Here is a 20,153-nt window from a genome sequence, read left to right as displayed (position 1 = left end):
TACCACCAGCTTTATTTTTTCTCCCAAACTCCCAAAATAATACTTTGCCTTGACCCTGACATATAAGAACTCCACTCTCAAAAAGGAGCCTTTGGAACAGACCCTTTTCTCTCCAACTGGGACACCATTTCCTGCTGATGGAACCCATGTTTCTGAGCTCTCCAAGGCAGCACTGCCATAATACCAGTTGTACTGTTAGCGTTTATACCCGAGTCATCCTTTTCCCTCTTCCCCACTCCTTGCAATAAAGCTTTGCATTGTACTAATTCCCACTGTTTTGCATACTATTCTCAGCATGCATACTTATTAAGGGGGTTGTTCTCCCCAACGTCTCTGGCTGGGCCGAGGGTCTCTCCTTAGACATTCACTAGGTACAGGGGCAAGGACTCAACCTACACCGAGGGGGTAGGGCACTGGGAGCCCTGTTAAAGCAAGTAAGGGGAACCTTACTTGGGGGAGGGGTGCTCCTTTATACCAGGGGACTGTTACAAAACAGATTTCAAGTCTCATCGGAGACACTCTTCATCTCATCCCCAGCCCTGGAGGGCAGTACTCAGCCACAGGCGGTCTGGCCCGGGGAGAGCGTGGTGTGGGGCTCCGGGGGCGCGGCCGGGGCCCCTCCCCACCCCCACTCACTCAGTCGGTTGTGGTTCAGGGACAGGCTCTTGAGCAGCGTGAACTTCCCGATGAGGGCAGGCGGGAGGTGCTCTATCTTGTTGTTGGACAGGTCGATGGTCCGGAGGTTGCTCGTCAGCCTCTGCAGCTCCTCGGGGAACTGGAGAAAGGGGGTGGTCGCAGCGCGGGCCGGCCCAGCCCAGCCTCCCGCTTCCCCGCCGCCTCCCGGGGCCGGCCGGGCTCCATTCCCCGCCCCGGGCTCGGTCTCACCTCCGTCAGCCCGCGGTCCTTGAGCTGAAACACGCCCGTTTTCTGCGCCGTTTCCAGGTGGGCGCGGAGGGCGCTGTTCCCCATCCTGCAGCCGCTGCAGCCGGCCAGCCAGCCCCGGCCTCACTCGCCCTGCGAGAGAAGCCGCTGCGGTCACCGCCGGGCCCGAGGGGGCGCGGCGGCCTCCCTTCTGGGGCCCGTCCAACCCGCCTGCCCACCCGCTGGGCCCTACCGCCCTCCGCAGCTCCCCGGAAGTCCGGCGCTTGCTAGAAGCTCCGGATTCACAGCCCCGGCGGCCTCCGGCCCGGGCACTCAGGCCTCGGCCCGGTGACGCCGGGGACCCCGCCCCTGGGCGGGAGCCTGTTTCCCGGCCGGGCCTCGGAACGCCCTATGACGTCACTGGCACGCGCCTGCGCGGTTGGCCCAGGCTGCCGCCGTTTGGGTTCCGCGGCGCGCGCGCCCGGAGACTGAGCCTCGTTTTTGTCCGGCCCCCCGGCAAGGAAAGACGGTTAGCGGAGGCATGGCGGCTGCCAACCCTTGGGTCCCGGAGACCTCCCCAACCGCCGCGGGGCTGCTGTTGGCCGAATGCTTAGCCTCGGGGCTCGTCACTCAGGTGAGTGGTTGGCGACTTGGGAACGGAAGATAGTGTCACTATGGTGACTGGGCGCGGAGCCAGGCAAAAGAAGAAAAAAAGGTCCTAGACAGGCCGGGAGGGAAGCGGAGGAGTCTGCCGAGAGGGTGCTTACTTAAGTCGGCGGTGTGGACTGTCGTGGAAAGAGCGCTGGAGCCGCAGTACCAAGACCTGGGTTCGAATCTCGCCTCCACGTCCTACCTGGGTGATGTTGGCAAAGTCACTAAATCTCTCCGAGCCTCAGTTTCCTCCTCTGTCAGACGTGAAGGGGTTGTAGTAGATGGTCTCGAAGGCCCGTTTCCGCGATCCCACGAACATTCCTCTCTGCGGGTTGGTGAGGTTTGTGACTCGCCGGGAGAGGAAGGATCATCCTAGGCTGAGTCCCGGCAGGAAGAAGCTTCCCCCTGCGCGGCCCTGGAGGGAGGGGAGAAAGGAGAGAGGCAGCTGAGCCTTCCAATCGCTCTTCGTCCAGGGGCGCGGCTGCAACGTCATACTTTGCTCTGTCTCTCCATAGGCTGGCAAGGGAAGGAAGGCACCACCCTCTGTTCCAAAGCAACTCCTGGCAGCATTTTATTTATTAAGTGTTTACTATGTGTTTTCAGCGTTGGGGAAGGGGGTAGGGTTTGCAAAGAAAGGCCTGTGCAGTCCCTGCCCGCAAGAAACTCCCATTCCAACGGGGAGACCGCTTATAAATCTTGTATGTAACCAGGGACATGCACATTTTAGGCAGAGTTGATGAGAAGTCATTTTAAGAGAGAAAGGCAATTGCATTTGGGAGGGCTGGGAAAAGTCGCCTGCAGAAATTGAGATTTGAGCTTCATCTTCATGATGGAAGTCAGGGAAAAGAATAGATGAAGGTGGAGAGGATGAGCGTTCCAGGCTTGAGGGCACGGCCAGTATAAAGATGGGGAGAACAGAGATGGAGTGTGCTTTGTGAGGATCTACGAGAATGTCAGTGTGCAGAGGGAATACCAAGAAAGGAATGGGAAAAAAGAAAGGGAAAAAAGGTCCTGCCATCAAGGAACTTACATTTTCATGTAAACAGTTGGATTGTGAACTGCATTCTGTATCTAGTGGGAGGGAGTGGGCCGTGTGTTGCAGAAGAGTTGTAAACCTTTGAAAGGTCTGTGCCTGAAGTAGTGAAGTGGAAAAAAAGAATGAGAATACAGGGTAGAAAAGGAGAGTAGCTACATGAGTGTGGACAATCACCTATTTCTCTGGGCCTTAAGTTTACTTATATGAAAATGAGAGATGAGATAATCTCTAGATTCCCTTACAGTTCTAAGATTTGGTCATCTAGTCATTGTGTGAACACATCTACTAACATTCAATCAAATTCACTTCTCTGTGCTGGACACTTGTATAAATAATAATAATAATAATGATAGCTAACATGTACTTACTGTGTGCTGTGCATTGGGCCCCAGAGGGAGAAGGGAAGGCAATGATCACATCTAGAGGACTTTATGAAAAGGCCTTTTAATTCTATCCCATCTTTAAACAGGGAAGTTTGGAAAGTGCTTTTTATTAGACCAAAGAAATGTCTTAAAATTTTCAGTTTTAAAAACAGGGGAGTTACTGCTCTGCTTCCGAATTTCTAATCATCTAACTTTCCAATATTCTAAACATTAGTTCAGACCTCTGCCTCTTGGAGTTCTCAGGAAAAATTTAATCTTTTCTCATTCACTGTTGTACCAAATAAGCATTTCTTTGAGCTAAGCATTTTCTTTCTGCCTAATTCCTGGACATGATAGTGTGAGTAAATTTGTCAAATTATTTCCATCTTTTATATTGGTGACAGCTTACATGGATAAGAAAACTCGGCACATGGAGTGGGAATAAAGTGCTAAAAGGATGTGAGAAGAGTTCAGAAAGGGATATGTAGGTGGCACTGAGTAGACTTTGCCTATTTGATAATTCTGCCCAAGCAGTAGGTGTTTGCTGTTTCTTCTTGGCCTGATTTTGTGCTTTTTGGTTCCAGAATCGTCATCGTTTGCAACTGATACACCCATTATTCCACGGGTGTCCTGTTGGGCCACCTTCATTTCAACCCTGCTTTTAGGGAGGTATAGATATACAGAAACTTACTGGTTATATACCTTCACCTTTGGTCCCTGAAAGTCTGTAGGGCTTCTGGTTTGGGTACGTACAACAGATGTGGGATTTAGTTAGAGGAGCGACTGTCAGGACAGCTTTTTAGCCTCTTAGAGAGGCAACAAGGTATCTAGTGGAAAAGGCACTTCTCTGTATTCCTGTGACCTTTGCCAAAGTCCCTTCTCTGAATCAATTTTCTTATCTGAAATGTGAAGAGATTGTACTAGATAATCTATCTTTCAGGTATCTACTATTTCTTAACATTTTATACTTGGTAGAAGGGTAGCTACTTTTTGAAAGCAACAAGGACTTTCTAGCTACCCTGTATAGAACATATACAATTTAATGATTGTTGTGGTGAACGGAGTCTGGCACTGTGGGGAAGGAGTGCAAAAGAGGCATAAAAGACATGCTTCTTGCGCTTAAGCTTGTGGTCTGGTAGAAAAGATGACCTGAGCACGTCTAAGAAAACATAGATTCCCTCAGCTTCAGCTTCATATTCTGTCCAGCCTGAGTGCACACTTGAACCATGTTATTCGGCTTGCTGCTACTAACCTGCTCCTCCTCACCATCTGGACCAGTACTCCCCGCACTGCATCTGAGATGTAGATTTCTTTATTCCAGTCTTTCACAATCTCAGGCCCTGAGAAGGAAGTTCATCTACTCATTTAAATCCTGCCCCTGTGCCTGAACTAGATGATTATTGTTGACCTAGAGTGTATTATCTTTCTGCAGTCCACCTCACCCCTTTAGATTATAAACTCTTTGAGGGCAAGGACTGCCTTTTAAAAACTGTATCCCCACAGTTTAGCACAGTGCCTGGCACATAGTAGGCAGTTAATAAATGTTGACCGACTATGACTATGACTAAAATGGCTTTTAATGAAATGGAATATAGAGAGGTTACGTGGGGGGATTTTACTGCTCTGCACCTCTATTTCTAATTCTATAAAATGAAATGTATGTTTGTCAGAGGGAGTTAGACTAGTTGACCGCTGAGTTCCCTTTCAGTTCTCGTATTCTGTTCCAGGCCAGGTGTTGGCCCACTGCTATCCTTGGTGATGACAGGAAAAATTGAGGAAAGTTTCCTGGTCCAGGGGCTAACCCCTCCTGTGGCAGACTTATTTGAGGACAGGGATGAGAGTAGCACTGAAATGGTAGGAATAAATACGCATTGCAATCTGCATTGTTGGAGGGAACACCCAAATCATAAGATCATTTAAATATTTGAGTACTGTATGTCCTTTAGAGAGAGACACACACACCCACACCCACCCACCCACTTTAGGAAAATTGATCTTGCTGTGAGAATGCTTCAGCTGTATTTGAGTGCATTGAACTCAGGCTCCTCAGGAAGATATAAATTCAGAAAGAATACTACTTTATCTTATGGCACCAAAGATTTTGAGTGTATTTGCATAGCCCATGGGGCTGAGACTAATTAAAGGAGCACTAAGTTCTTTGTTTAAAAAAAAAAAGTCTAGAATGAGAAATGAAAGGAATGAATAAAAAAATGGAATTGGTGGACCTTCCGTGGAATCCAATTAATATCTTTACAATTTGTTCTAGGATAAATGATTCATTGAATTTTAAAGATTATTTAATCTAACTCATAGATGAATGGAAATCTCTTTTAAAACAGCTCTAGAATAATCACCTAGCTTCTGATTGAAGATCTCCAGTGAAGAAGAATTCTCTGTGTCCCAAGGAGATCTTAATTTGAGTTTTTATATTGTTCTAGTTATTAGGAAGTCTTTTACTCATGTTGAATTAAAGTTTGCCTCTTTATCTTCACTCATTGGTCCTAGTTCTGTTCTGAGGCCAAGCAGAATAAGGCTAATCCCTCTGCCGTGCCCACATGCCAGTCTCTATCCTAGACCCTGGGGATAAAAATAAAAAAGTGAGAGTGATAGAATCACAGAATTGGATGGAACCTCAGTTGGATATCCAGTTTAATCGATAGCCAAAAGGAAGCCTTCCTATAACGTACCATCAAGTTGTCATCTATCCTTTGCTTGGAGACCTCAGAGGAGGGGGAACTCAAGGCAGCCATTATACTTTTGGGCAGCTCTCATTTTCAGGAAGTTTTTTCAGAATTCAAGCCCAAATTTTCTTCTTTACAGCTTCTATCTATTGTTACTGGTTCTGGGTCCAAACAGAACAAGTCTCATCTCTCCTCCACATGACAGCCCTTCACACACTTGAAAGATAGTTATTATATTATGTACCCTCTGGGTATTCTGTTCAGGCTAAGCATGCCCAGTTCCTTCAACTATTTTTCATACGTCATGGATTCAAGGCCTTTCATCATCCTTGTTGCTGTTCTGTGGACACTCCCCAGTTTATTGGTGTATTTCTTAAATCATGGTTCCCAGAAATGAATACAGTACTGCACTCCAGATGAGGTCTGATGATTATTGTGGGACTGTTCCCTATTCCTGTAGCCCAAGATGTCATTAGCTTTTTTGGCTGCCATGTCACTTTCTACCTCATTTTGCCAGTTAACACGCATTTATTAAGAACTTGTTACATGTCAGACCCCATGCCAAACATTGGGGATATAAAGGAAAGTAAAAAAAATTGAATTTTCCATCTACTAAAACCCCAAGATATTTTTTAGAACAGCTGATATTTAACCATGCCTTCTTCATCTTACATCTTAAACTTCTGAAACTGAATTTTTTTAACCTTTATCCCTATTAAATTTCATCTTATTATACTCAGCCCCATTCTGTAGCTTTTCTAGATCCCTTTGGATCGTGTCTGTCATCTAATATGTTAGCCGTCCTTCTTACCTTTGTGTAATCTGCAAATCTGATGAGTTTACATCATCTATGACTTTATCCAGATCATTAATAAAAATGATAAACAACAGAGGGCCTAGCCCAGATCCCTGGGGTACTCCACTGGAGATCTTCTGCCATATTGATACAAAAACATTAATAACTAATATTTTAATCCAGCCATTCTGAATCTATAAATTAGTATTATTGTCTGCTTCATGTCAATCCATCTGGTTTGTATTATTGCCTAATTCATACCTTTCCATCTTGTCTATCAGTATAATATGATATACTTCATAAGAAATGTTGCTAAAATCCAGGTGAACTATATCTATAGAATTTCCCTGCTCTATTGGTTTAATGATCCTGTCAAAAAAAGGGAAATGAGGCTGGTTTAGCATGACTTGTTTTTTTAAAATTTGTTTAATTTTTATTTTATTCCAAATTCTCTCCCTCTAGCCCTTCCCCTACTCTTTGAAAAGGGAAGAAATATGAATACCCATTATACATGTGAAGTTATAGCATGATCTTGTTCTTGATGAAGCCATGATGACTTTTTGTAATTGTCATTTCCCTTTTTAGACGTTTGACAGTCACTGCTTCGACAATTTGTTCTAGAATTTTCCCAGGAATTTGAGGCCAGCTACCTAGCCTGTAATTTTTAGACTCTCTCCTCTTGCCTTTTTTGAAAATTAAGATATTTGCCCTTTTTTAATCTCAGAGTACTTCTTCTGTTTTCCATGATTTTTCATATATCACTGATAGAGACACAGCAGTCACATCTGCCAGATCTTTCAGGACCCAAGGAAGTAATTCATCTGTGCCAGGAAACTTGAATTCATCAAGAGCAACTAGGTATTCCAGACCTACACAACTTGGCAGTAGGTAGGGGCCAAAATTAAAATAGGCTAAACTTCGGGCTGCAGGTGGGTTTTTAGCATCTCACTTTCCAAGTACAGGTATAGTTAATGATTAAACTATTTTGCAAATAAACCATATTAAAAAAGGGGAAATTTCAATGAACATCAATTAATTACACTTATTACTTAAGATTTTTATTTATCGTGAAATCACATTAATGTTAAAAAAATTACTTTGCTAATCAGTACAAGTTATAATACATTTTTCAGGTTTTCTTACTGTTTACATTTAGTTATGGGATGTATTATACTCGTCACCAATCAGTTTATCATCGGCTATTCCTCGCTGCACAATCATATGAGACAAACTCATATTCTCGAAAACGCTTTTTTTTATCGGGATGTAAATCCAGAAACTGCAATCAGCAAACACGTCTTTATGAAGTCACCTTAAGTAAAAGACTTCCCAGCAGCAGCCGTTCTTTAGAAATCTGAAAATTAACCTTAGTAGCAACCTCATTTTCTGGGTTTACTTTTTTTTTTTTACTATTAAGCAGGACACGGACAAAGCACTTGTTACATCTTTACTTTCTTTTATATCCTCTACATTTTTCATAGGCTGCCTGAAATCCTTTGGTGGGCCACAAGTGGCCCACAGGCCATGTGTTGTACAGACTTAGGTATTCTCTTACTGTGTCCTTATTTGTGTATATCAACTTTTTGTTCCATTATTTTTAGTGCTTTGTAGATAAAACAGGAACAAAATAAGAGTTAAACAGCTCTTCTGTGCCTTCTCTCATACCTTCTTTGATATCCTCCATTTCCTTTCAATATGCTAAACAGACAAAGTAAAACAAAAAACCCAAACCCTACCCCTTTTTTTTCTTTAGCTTCCCTCACCAGCCTCAACTCATTCTGAGCTTTAGCATTCCTGACACTTTTGTAGGACCCTACTATGCTCTTACATCTGTTTTCTGTTACCTGACTTTGCTTCCATTTTCTCTACCTTTTTTTTTTTTTTTGTGAGGCAATCGGGGTTAAGTGACTTGCCCAAGGTCACACAGCTGGTAAGTGTCAAATGTCTGAGGCCATATTTGAACTCAGGTCCTCCTGATTCCAAGGCCAGAGCTCTATCCACTGCGCCACCTAGCTGCCCCCTACCTATCTTTTTAAAATCTAAGTTGGTTGGAGTCCTCTATGGATCCACACATTGGCCTTCTCAGATAAATTCCATTTTTCTTTTTCATTAGAATTGTTTACCTTTTAGTGTTTTCAGAATTTCATTTTTTTAGCATCTCCTATCCATCCTGGACTGACTTCTTCTGAAGCATTTTAATCCATGGAATCTTATCTATCTTTTCTCTCACCTCCGAAATCTGCTTTTCCAAAATCTAAGGTGCATCTCAGACAGTGCCCAGATTTCATATTCTCTGTTGCACACTCTAGAATGGAGTGGTCACTTTCTCCCAAGGTTCCTATCAGTTCCACCCTACCAACCAGTTCCTTTTTGTTGGTGAGAATCATATCTAGAATAAAATTTTCCCATGTTTTGATGGATGAAATTATCACTAAAGCAAGTCAAAAAGGCTTCTCCATTTTTGGCAGAAAGCGAGCTTTAGCCTCTCTCTGGGATTGAAGTCTCCCATCACTACTGTCATGTCTCTGTCTGGCTTGTGATGTTTTCCAGACTCCTCATTTATTTCTTCTTTCTGTCCAGGTACTTTGTATTATACACTCCAATGACAGTTGCTTCTGTTTCTGTCTCCATTGCTGTAGTCATTGTTTTACTGTTTTCCTGTTTCTATTTACTTTACTTTGTGTCAGTTCATATAAGTCTTCAACCAGTACTTTTGTGGCATATTCTTCTTACTGACCTGTTTGCCTTGTTCTGCTCACATTCCAGCTTATCAGTATTTTCCAATGGATTTGTGATTTTCATAGTGTTGGTAATCCCCTTTCTATATCCTCTTTTCCCATAGATAAACTATGAGGCTTTCCATTTTAAATACCTGAGACTTTCTTCTAAATCTCTTAGCATTGCTTGGATACTGATGGTGCATTTGGGTTTTCCACCAGTTATCCTGCCCTCTATTACTGGCCCAATTCTTTTCCAGCCCAGAGTCTTCCAAATGATACCCTTTACACCGCTTCTATGGTGCAGTTGTATATAACATAATACACTCCACTCACACTGCCTTGTTCCTCTCCATTGACCTTTGGTGACCTGAAAATTTAATTCTGTTTTTTTTTTTTTGGTGAGGCAGTCAGGGTTAAGTGACTTGCCCAGGGTCACATAGCTAGGAAGTATCAAGTGTCAGAGGTCGGATTTGAACTCAGGTCCTCCTGACTCCAAGGTGTGCCAACCTGGCTGCCCCTTGAAAATTTAATTCTTTAGATACTCTAGTCTCATCTCTTGAATTGTATTCATATAGCTTCACTGGACAAATCCTGCTGTTTTATAAAGATGAATCTTTACTTGCTTGAGGTCATTAAGAGTACAAATGTAGTCTAACCAGCTCTCGTCCTCCAGCTTAGCCAATGTTCCAATTGTGGCATCTAGAATTGATCTGTCAAGGACAGATTACGGTGGGACTATCACATCCTTGCTTTGGACACTAATGCTTTTATTTGTAATGCATCCTAAGATTACATTTGCTTTTGTCTACATCACAAAACTGACTTTATTTGAAGAAGTCTTGGCCACAGGGTCAAATGAACTCCCCCCAAACTGACAAGACAGATACATAGGAAGTCAGACCCTTAAGCAGTTTGCTGGAGTTCCTCACCTCTTTCCTTTCAGAAAATACTACTGGGCAGATGCTCCATTAGATAGACTAAACCTGTCCCCTGCCTTTCTCTTGTCTGTTCCCCACCCAGAGTTTTACATTTTAAGAAAAGCCAAACCCTCAATCCCAGATTTTAATGCCTACTTAATTTTTTATTTTAAGCAGAGATATGTGTCCCATATTTTACATAACACTTTCTGATAGGGTTTCATATAAATCTTAAATTTGTATATTGCAGTCTGTTTTTTAACACATCAGGGGGACTTAACTGTTTAATAGGATCCTTTATTGACATCTGTCATTAGTAATCCTTTTGTATGCAGATGTATTGATTCTTTTCAACCCTGGTAAATTTGGGCTTTCATTTATATTTTATCAGGCTTGCTTAAAAGTGGAACTTCATCAGTAAAACAATTTGTGACCATAGTACCTAGGCAGGGGATTTATTGTTGTGCAGGGTTTAAATCTTGGCTCTGCTGCTAGCAGTCTTAGGTAGGACAAACTCTCTGGGCCTCAGTTTCTTCCTCTAAAAATGATGGTGGGAGTGTGGCCTGGATGATTTCTAATAATCCCTTGCAGCTCTGAAGTATATGAGCCTGTTTTTTCAGTCAAGCTGTAAGGAACTTTGAAGCTGAGGCTTGGACAGTAAAGATAACAACTTCAGTTTTGCTATATGGAAAGCTGCATGGTGGTCAGTGGGGCTGTCCTTATGAAAGGAGGAAGTACAGATAATTTTCTTCTGCATCACTAGGGTGTAGAGAAAAGAACACCAGTAAGGAGTGTTAGGTTCTAATTTCACTATCAGTGTGACTTCAAAAAGGTCATTTATCTTCTTTGGGACTAAGTTTCCTGATCCTTTGAAGTCTGGTCTTGGACTCCTGGATGATCCCCGAGATCTCTATCTGTTCTAAACATCTATAATTCCATAGTATTCTGTATGCTTACTTAGTATATATTTAGATCTTTTGCCTAAATAGCTATCTTATCTTCTACTAGACAATAAATAAGTCTCGGTGCAGGAACTACTACGAACTATTGTGTTCTTTTTTTTTTTTTTAAATCCCAGTATGGCAGGGTTCTTGTCTGCCAGAGTTGGCGCAGGTAAACCTTTTGGCACACTGCTGTTTGGTATGACTTAAGCTGTCTAGGAAGATTGCCTTGCCCTCAAAAAGGTACCTTTCTTTCCTGTGCCTTGCTGCCCAAAATTCCTTTAACAGAAGAGTTAAAGACAGAGTCATCTGTTCTAAACTCCATCTTTTCCCCTTCATACCTCAAAATCCCTCTATGTCTTCATCTATCCTCTCTTCCTTTGTTCTAGTTTTTTGTTTTGTCTTGTTTTGGAGGAACAGGTAGCTCTTCTTCTCAAGGTTAACCACTCTACTTTTTCAAGTATAAGTTTTTTGTTTTTTTTTATATTACCATAATTTCCCCTGTATCTCTCTCTCTTCCCAAAGAGCCATCCCATGTAACAAATAGTATATTTTAAAGACCAAAAAGGAAAAAGAAGAGAAAAAAAAAGCATAACTCAAAAAAGTGAAAATCCGTGCAATGTTACAACAGTTGTGGACCTTCCACCTCTTCAAAAGGTTAGGTTGGGAGAATCTTCTTATATCATTACTTTCAAGCCATGCTTGTTTTTTATAACTATGCAACATTCACTTTTGATTTTTTTTTTTTCGGTCATTTTTTCCTGTTACATTGTTACGGCATGTATTGCTTTCTTGGCTTTGCTTACTTCATTCTGCATTAGTTTGTATAAATATTTACATGTTTCTCTGTATTCATCACATTCACCATTTCTTTCAGTAGAGTAAGATTCTATTGCATTCACGCACAACAATTTCTTTAGCCATCAATGATCATTTGCTGTGCTTCTAATTCTCTGCTATCACTAAAAGTGCTGCTATAAATATTCTGATGCATATGGGACTTTCTTATGTATGGCCTCTTTGCTATATAATACTAGTAATGGAATCTCTAGGTCAAAGGGTATGAACATTTTAATCACTTTATTTGCATAATTACAAATTATTTTCTAAAATGGTTGTACTGATTCACAGCTCCACCAAAAATGTATTAATGTGCCTGTCTTCCCAAAACCCTTCCAAACTTGACTATTCCCGTCTTTTGTCATCTTTGCCAGTTTGCGAGGTGTGAGGTGAAACCTCAAAGTTGTTTTGATTTATATTTCTTTTATTAGTGATTAGGAGTATTCTCTTATATGGTTGTTAATAGTTTGTATAGGTTATTATGTAGGTTGTTAATAAATCTTCTAACAACCTAAAAATATAGGTTATAAGTAGTTCTTTGTTCATATCTTTTGACCACTTATCTATTGGGCGATGGTTTCTGGCCTTATAGTAAGTATCCCAAAAGTCTTGATGCAGTCTTAAGCTTTGATAAGTCAGAATTAGGGCTAGACTTTGGGGATACCCTGTATATATGTTAATTATTTATATATCCTTTGATTCTAAACCCTTATCAGAAAAATGTGATACAAAGTTTTTTTCCCATTTGATTACTCCTCTTCTTATCCTATGTGCATTAATTTTGTTTGTGCAGAAGCTTTTCAGTTTCATGTAATCAAAGTTATCTATGTCATCTTCCATAATTGTCTCTATCCCTTATTTGGTTAAGATTACATCTCCTATCCTTGGCTGTGAGAGGCATGTAATCTGCTTCTCTTCTGATTTTTTTTACTAGTATGATATTTAATATTAAGGTCATGTATCCATGTAGAATGTACTGTAAAATATGTTATAATGTGTTGGTCTAAATCTAATTTCTGCCATATTGCTTGCCAAATTTCCCAGCAATTTTTATGAAATAGAGTTCTTTCCTAAGTGATTTGTGTTTTGCAGTTTATTGAACACTTGTGGAGTTCATTGTTTCTTATTCTCCCTTGTTCTGATATTGTCTTGTTCTCTTTCTCCCTTTCTAAGTATTCCTTTTCAGTCTCCTTTATTGCTTCGTCATCTGTTTCCTACCCTTTTTTCATAGGTAACCCATGAGATTCTATCCCTATACCTTCTACTCTTCTTTTATAGCACCTTTTCCTTTAGTGATTACATAAATTTGGCTGACTTCAATTACATATCTATACAGGTGACTCCCAAATCTACATATCAGGTTCCTGTCCTTCAACTAAACTACGTTTGCATATTACCAGCTGACTGCTGGAGATCTCTACTTCTATGCCCTTTTGGCATCTAAGCCTTAATATGACCAAAATAAAACTCATTACGCCTTCTCTCCTCTTCCCCAAACTTACTTTTTACCTCTTTCTCTCAAGGACCCTATATCTTCTCACCTAGGTTCATGAACTTCCCTCTTGATCAATTACTAAGTCTTGCCATTTGTACCTCTGTAACAACTCTCTAATCTGTTCACTTCTCTCTGTTCATGAAAAGGTCAACCTGGAGCAGCAAAGGTAAAGGATCTCTTTAAAGAAATTTTAGACTATAGTTATGATTGAGTACTCGGGCTTGTTGGTCTGAGTTGCTGTATCAGGTATATTGAGATAGATTATATATAACTTACCTCATAAGTAAGTTCCACTTAAATATGGTTTTTTTTTATTATTTGCTGAGGTTTTTTTTTTTAATTAAAGAAATTGGGAAGGAAAGAGAATTATTCCTGGTACAAAAGGGTATTTATTAAAGTCCCCTAATGTATCTTAGTGTCTGTTTACAGAACATTAACTACTTGAGAGATAGGAAATAGAGGCAAAATATAATTTAAGACTAAAGGGCTAGGAGCCATTCCTAATAGAAGAACGATCTAAGATACATTCTTCCAAATGATAAAATATATGAGGGAAATAGGATTTTGTTTTTATGCAAAAAAAAAAAAAAAAGGAGGGAGATAACCCTTTTGCAAAGCAAGGTGCATTTGAACTTAGTTTAGGCCAAGGGTTCTTGGAATTCACCAACCCCTGTGGGATCCCAAGGTAGATTTCAGGGGATTTGTGAACTTTGATGAGAAGAACATTACATCTTTATTTTCATTAGCCTCTAACAGAAATTTAGTATTTCCTTGAATTACTTAAAACCATTATTCTGAGAAAGTATCCATAGATTTCAGGAGCCTACCAACTGTCCATGACACAAAAGAAAAACTCCTTATTGAGACTATTTCACAATGCATTAATCCCTTACCTCCCCCGTTGGATTGGACATATTTAATTGCATATGCTTGAAGCTTTTTCTAAGCACTCCAGCCTACTCAGATTTACCTTCATTGTATTCACTGCCTGCCTGAGCTGTCTGATCTGTCTTCCATGTATGTACTGCCTCGTATTGTTTATTTTGTATGTGGTGTGTGTTCTGTTGCCCCAACTAGATTTTGGAATCCTCACGGATAGGAACCGTGTTTTCTGTTCATATTGATAAGAAGAAAGGGTGGTCATTTGCAGAGTTTAATTCTAGCAGATGAAATTTGGACATGGGTATAACTACATACATAAGTAAGGATGTATATTCAGACAGTGACCAGATCACCTGTTGTAGGCAAAATAGTCCTGGATTTCAAATGCCTGTCTTTCAAAGAGCAGTACTTTCTTTATTCTCTCCTCCTTTTTCTTTTTCTGTCTCTTTTTTAAATAGAGCCTTATCTTGGCAATTCCTTTTACAGTATGATGCATTATTATATAGTACCAGAACGTATGAAAACACTAGCAACTCCCAAAGTATAGAAACTTTTCTCCCCAGCAGGTATATATATGTACGTTTTTAGTCTTACTTTCCTAGGATAAACCACATCCCTAAAACAGTCATGATTTCTTCTTTCCAGGGAAATTTAGAAACTGCCACGATCCCGTAAACAACGGTTCTTTGATGTAGTCTTGTTGGCCTTGCTTGTTTTTCTTCTGATTCTACTGATAGGTCCCGGTTTAAACAACCCTTAAAACATAATCTTTTTGACACCATGAGAAGATACCAGCTCCCTGTGGGTATAAGATTCACTCGGTTCACATATTTGCATTGATTAATGTGAAATCTGGTCATATAATGTGTGTGTGTACATATACATATATGTGGAAAGGTAATAAATACACATAAGGATAAATGGGTTTCACAGGTGTACCTTCTCTTTCTCCTCTTCTCTTTTACTGGAATTTATTGAGTAAGGGAGTGACATGGTCAGATTTGCTGCGTATGAAAACAACTTCAGTAGCTATGTGGACGACATATTGGAGCAGGCAGAGACTCGGGGAGTGAAGACCAGTTAGGAGGTTGTGGCATTGGTCCAGTGCAGAGGCGATGAGGACTTGGTAATAATAATAGCTAGCACTTATGTAGTGCTTTACATATGTTGTCTCATTTGATCCTCACAACAACCCTGGGAGGTAGGTTCTAATTAGCCCCATTTTACAAATGAGGAAACTGAGGCAGACAAAGTTTAAGTGCTTTGCCTTGAGCCACATACTTGTTAGGTGTCTGAAGGAGAATTTGAACTGGGGTCTTCCTGACTTAAGTCCATCCACAATACTAACCTAGTTGCTTTTGTTGTCTGTTGTAGAGAGGTAGATTAGTGAGAAGAGGACAGAAGTGAGAGTTGTTGTGACGGTAAAATGACAAGATTTGGCAGTTGTTTGGATATATGAGCTAAAGGGAGAATGAGGTATTAAAAATGACAAGGATAACACTAATGTTGTAAACCTAGGTGGCTAGAAAGACAGTGATCTCAGTAACAAGAGGCAGGTTTGGAAGAGGGGTGGGTTTGTGTTAGGTGAGATCTTCAGTGAAGATCACAGCACATCAGAGCCTGCTCATCCTGTGGGGTTCAGGACGTTCCATACGAAACAGAAAAGGGAGAAGAGGGATTCTTCCTTACCAGTCACAGTGCTGTAAACTCTGCCCACCCTCAGAGGGTCATTTGCTGCAGACATGAGATTATCTGAAAGAGGGTGGCTGTGGAGGGGGAATGCAGTGCGAATTTTCCAGTGGCGCCTGTAGGTTATACCTGCCTTAAATGACTGAATCTTGGCTCAGGAAGTGGGGAAGAGAAGAAGCATTTATTAAGCACCTAATATGTGCCTGGCACTGTGTCAAGCTCTTATTAATTTATTTGATCCTCACAACATCCCCATTTTACAGTTGAGGAAATTGAGGCAGGAAGAGATCAAATAGCTTGCACTTAGTAATTGTTTGAGGCCAAATTAGAATTCGGTTCTTCCTGACTCCAGGCCTAGCATTCTGTGCACTGTACCACCTAGCTAGGGAGGAGGGTAGGAGTTTGCACAGTGGAGGAAAAGGAATTAAATGGGGGAGTGGTGACATATATTGGAGATAAACCTCATCATTGGCTGTTTCAGGGAGGGTAGAATGTAAACCTTCTTCTAACACTTGGTCTCAGGCCAGGGCTCCCATTGCACTTTGGAGATCCCTGACTTAAGAGTTCATTCCCGGCAATGGACTATGTGTCTGTTATTGGGAGATCAGTCTAGCTAAATTTGGAGTAGGTCGTCATACTGACCTTAGGGTGGTAAATTCTCAAATATCATATATTAATTTATAGAGTGGTTTTGAGCTACTTTGTAGAAGGAATGCCCACATCAATGAAATGACAACTCCTTATAGTATTGAAGAAAGTTGGTAAATTTGACCAGGAGACATGATCTTGTGCTGGCCACTCTATTCTATACCAAGACATAAAGGAGATGGAGCCCTCGTATGGAAGAGTAAATTAATTGTGAAAAGGGGGTGGAAGACAAAGGAAGGTGATGAGTAAGGTGTGCCAGTCATTTCTTTTCCTTTACTATTGTTTTACTTTCAGTTGTTAGCCCTAGGACATGAGAAGGATGAGGATATTAATTTTGACCTTTTGTCTTAATCCTCAGCTGATTCCCTGTGTCCACCTTTTCTGACCTCTTCTTCTCCATAGGAGCAGCCATGACAGGGCAGCAGGAGAGAAGAGCATACCCTTCTCTGGCTCCTGGGACAAGAGGGTGGTCTAAAACTAGTTTCATGTATTTGATATTTCTTTTTCATTTTGAGAAAAGTGTGGTCAGATTTTCTTTAACTTAAAAAGGCAAATATAGTTGTGAAACTTACACCTGGTAACTCCAAGGAGATCAAAGAAATCAGGGATGGATTATGATTTGTAAGAGTACAAGAGCTGAGATTTTCTGATAACTCTAGGGTTAGTATCCTCTTCAATTGGGAATGTATGATTAATAACATATACATATGTGTATTCATTCTTGTGCATAAACTCTGCTGGTTGGTTCTTTAGTCTTATTTTCAAGATAATTGTGTAATTACCCTTATAAATAGAGGATGTTTTGAAAAACAGGAGACACCTGTTTTCTGTATTTAGAGGCGAAGAGTTGGTTGTGCCTCACAGAAATTGCTTCTGATACTTTCCTGTTGTTTTTGACTTTGTTAATTTTTTGCTGTCTTCTGTCTCTCATAATAGGAGATACTAGATTCATGTAAGAACCCTGCTCCATTTTTTGTCAACTTCTCCAGAGTCAAGCAGATTAAAGATATGCAAGCTGAAATCAGAGAGGTAAAGCCTTCACTTTTGACATGTGATAGTATCTATTTTACTTCCCAGTTTTGCCAGAAAGTCTTGCTGTTTCTAGAATCAACAGTCCACCTTTCTTTCTTGCCTTATTATCGTCTCCCTCAAAGGAAATATGTCACTGAATTACAAGGGGTTTGGCCAGAGTATCTTCTTTCTATTTGCTTAGCCTCTCCTTCCCTCCTCCTTTTTCCAGTGAAACCTATCAGCAGCATGGCCTAAGTGCTATATTTTTACTCTTGTGTCATTCTTTTTTCCCAAGCTACTTTCTGAATGAGCCAAGTGTTATTTTTGTCTTTTGTAGAAGACCTTAGAAATTGACCTTTTAACACTAGAAAAGGATACAGCAGATGTCGTTAAACCTTTCTTTCTAGGTAAGTGGTTTTAGTTAAATGGACAGTTGCTGGGCATTTCCATCATCTCTTGATCATCTGTGTTAACAGGAGAGACTAAGCACCTTCAAGTAATACTATAAAATGACAAGGCATAGCACTGTATATCATCATCTCTTCAAGGAAAGCCTGGGATCTGTGATGTCATTGTTCTATGTCTTATCTGACATCCTGAGCACTTGAGGTAGTAAACGAGAACAAATGATTAAGTATTACAGGACCTCCTTTATTGGTAGTTTCAACCTCACCATTTGCCCATAACTTTGACAAGTATGGCCACAAAGTAAGCATTCTTCTCCCCCATCTCCTATATTCTGAAATGAAATTATGAGAAGCTAGGCAGTAGAAGATAGTGAAGAGATACAAAGGGCATATAATTCTTTCCATAAACCGTTTTAATCTTTCAAAGTTAATTTATTATACACAATCTAAATTAAAGGACATCAGTTTGAAAAATGGTATACAAAATGTAGAAGGATGAGCAATTCTTAGATCTCTATTGATAATGAAAAAAAGATAAAAATGACTTGTACATACTGTGTTCATAGTCTAATGGCTTGTTTATTTAAATCAGATGTGAAGAACTTTCGGTCCTTTACTTAATTTCATTTGGTCTGTGGGGCAAGGAAGTTCCAATTTGTTACAACCCTATTTGTACCTACAGTTGGGAAATGCAACATGACCTTACATTTTTGAACCACAGTATCCTTATAAAAGCATTCACAGATCTCAGGTTAAGAACCCTGTCTAAGATTGAATCAGTGATTCAGTTTATAAGTGCTTTAAGTTCACAGTTCTGGTAAGTGAATTTCTGTTTCATAAAGGACACCTCAGAGTTATAAAGGAAGTATAAGATGTAGATCCTATCTCAGAGATAGGACAAATAGAGTAGTTAGCTGTACATGAACGTGAGTGATTGAAATACAAACCTATAAACATCTTGCTGTGGAGATACATAGACCTACAGGGTAAATAATTCTGAGCAAATGAAAAGAGCAAGATTTGATGTCGAAGTATGGGGAAAGTGTTTCACCTAGGAGAAATAATATAGCCAGTGACCCAGAAATCAAGCATAATTGAATGGTGGTAGGTATATTTGCCTAGCTAGAACAGAGCACTTCAGCTTCAAAGTAGACAAAAATTATGATTATTAAAGGCTGAGAAAAGTGAGAGTGGAGAAGAGAACATGGTCACCAAGTTCATGTGAAGTAGTAAGCCATTGTAGACCAAAGTAGGATTCTAAGAAAGGGTATTGAGAGAATTGAAACAGCACTTAAGATAATTGATTCTTGGTGTATTGTTAGAATACTGGATGTGTGAAGCCAGAGTTCGTATATGATAATTAGGGCTTTGGCTATAAAATCAGCAAAAGGGTAGATTTGAGAGGGGAAATAATTGGGATTTGATGATCTAGATTAAGGGTAAGGAAGGATTGAGATAAAATCACTGCTAGTGATAAAGTGAGAAGAAATGATTAGTGACTTTAAAGTTAACATCCTTTACCTGGCTTACTCTTTACATTCACTGCTTTTGGTTTATAAAGCTCAAAAGTGTGAGATTCTGCAAAGCATGAATCAACACTTGGAGACTGTACTGAAGGAGAAGAGGGCCCTCCGACATCGACTGATGAAGCCCATGTGCCAGGAGAACTTGCCTATAGAAGCCATTTACCACAGGTCAGGCCTTGGAAAATTCAAGTTATGGGTCTATATTATTTTATTAGTTGCTGTCTAGTGATATGTAACCAAATAACTCATAGATAAGTAACTTTAGTGACATGGAATAAACTTACATAGGACTTGAAGATTCACAAGAGATTTTCATCATCATCACCCTGTGAGGTAAGTAGTGTAAATAGTATTATCTCCATTTCGCATCTGAGGAAACTGAGGCTCAGAGAGGTTAAGTGCCCAGGGTCTAAACAAAGACCTTCATGTTATAAGACCAGTGCCTTTCCCATTATGACATTTTACCTTTAGAGTCATAGTCAAAGGAGTTAGGACTATAAAGGAGATGAAAGATCCTCTAATCCATTGGTTCTTAAACTTGTTTGTGTCATGGACCACTTTGGCAGTGTAGTGAAGCTTGTAGGCCCCTTTTCAGAAGAATGTTTTTAAATAATTGAAAAAAATGCTAAATTTCAGTTACAGCTGGCCTGCACAACTTGCAGCCCAGCAGAGGATTTCTTCTACATACAA

At 40.4% G+C, this 20,153-nt stretch overlaps 2 protein-coding genes across 2 annotated transcripts in view; one reads left to right on the top strand and one right to left on the bottom strand.

Annotated features, from left to right (window-relative positions):
* Positions 1 to 1,931, bottom strand: part of LRRC57 (leucine rich repeat containing 57) — a 10,937-nt gene extending 9,006 nt beyond the window's left edge. Inside the window, exons 1-3 of the mRNA XM_027869861.1 lie at positions 1,629 to 1,931; positions 886 to 1,014; positions 637 to 775 (exon numbers count right to left, since the gene is read on the bottom strand). Of these exons, the coding sequence (XP_027725662.1) occupies positions 637 to 775; positions 886 to 969 (223 nt within the window). The 5' untranslated portion in view covers positions 970 to 1,014; positions 1,629 to 1,931. The remainder of the gene's footprint in view (positions 1 to 636; positions 776 to 885; positions 1,015 to 1,628) is intronic.
* HAUS2 (HAUS augmin like complex subunit 2) overlaps positions 1,305 to 20,153 on the top strand; it is a 23,535-nt gene continuing 4,686 nt past the window's right edge. Inside the window, 4 exon segments of the mRNA XM_027869862.1 lie at positions 1,305 to 1,495; positions 17,456 to 17,548; positions 17,868 to 17,937; positions 19,499 to 19,631. Of these exon segments, the coding sequence (XP_027725663.1) occupies positions 1,403 to 1,495; positions 17,456 to 17,548; positions 17,868 to 17,937; positions 19,499 to 19,631 (389 nt within the window). The 5' untranslated portion in view covers positions 1,305 to 1,402.

The sequence above is a fragment of the Vombatus ursinus genome, unplaced genomic scaffold (assembly GCF_900497805.2).
Source record: "Vombatus ursinus unplaced genomic scaffold, bare-nosed wombat genome assembly UNPS02014794.1, whole genome shotgun sequence".
Lineage (NCBI taxonomy): Eukaryota > Metazoa > Chordata > Mammalia > Diprotodontia > Vombatidae > Vombatus > Vombatus ursinus.
Note: the sequence above shows the minus strand (reverse complement) of the source record. Positions and strands in the feature narration are given on the sequence as shown.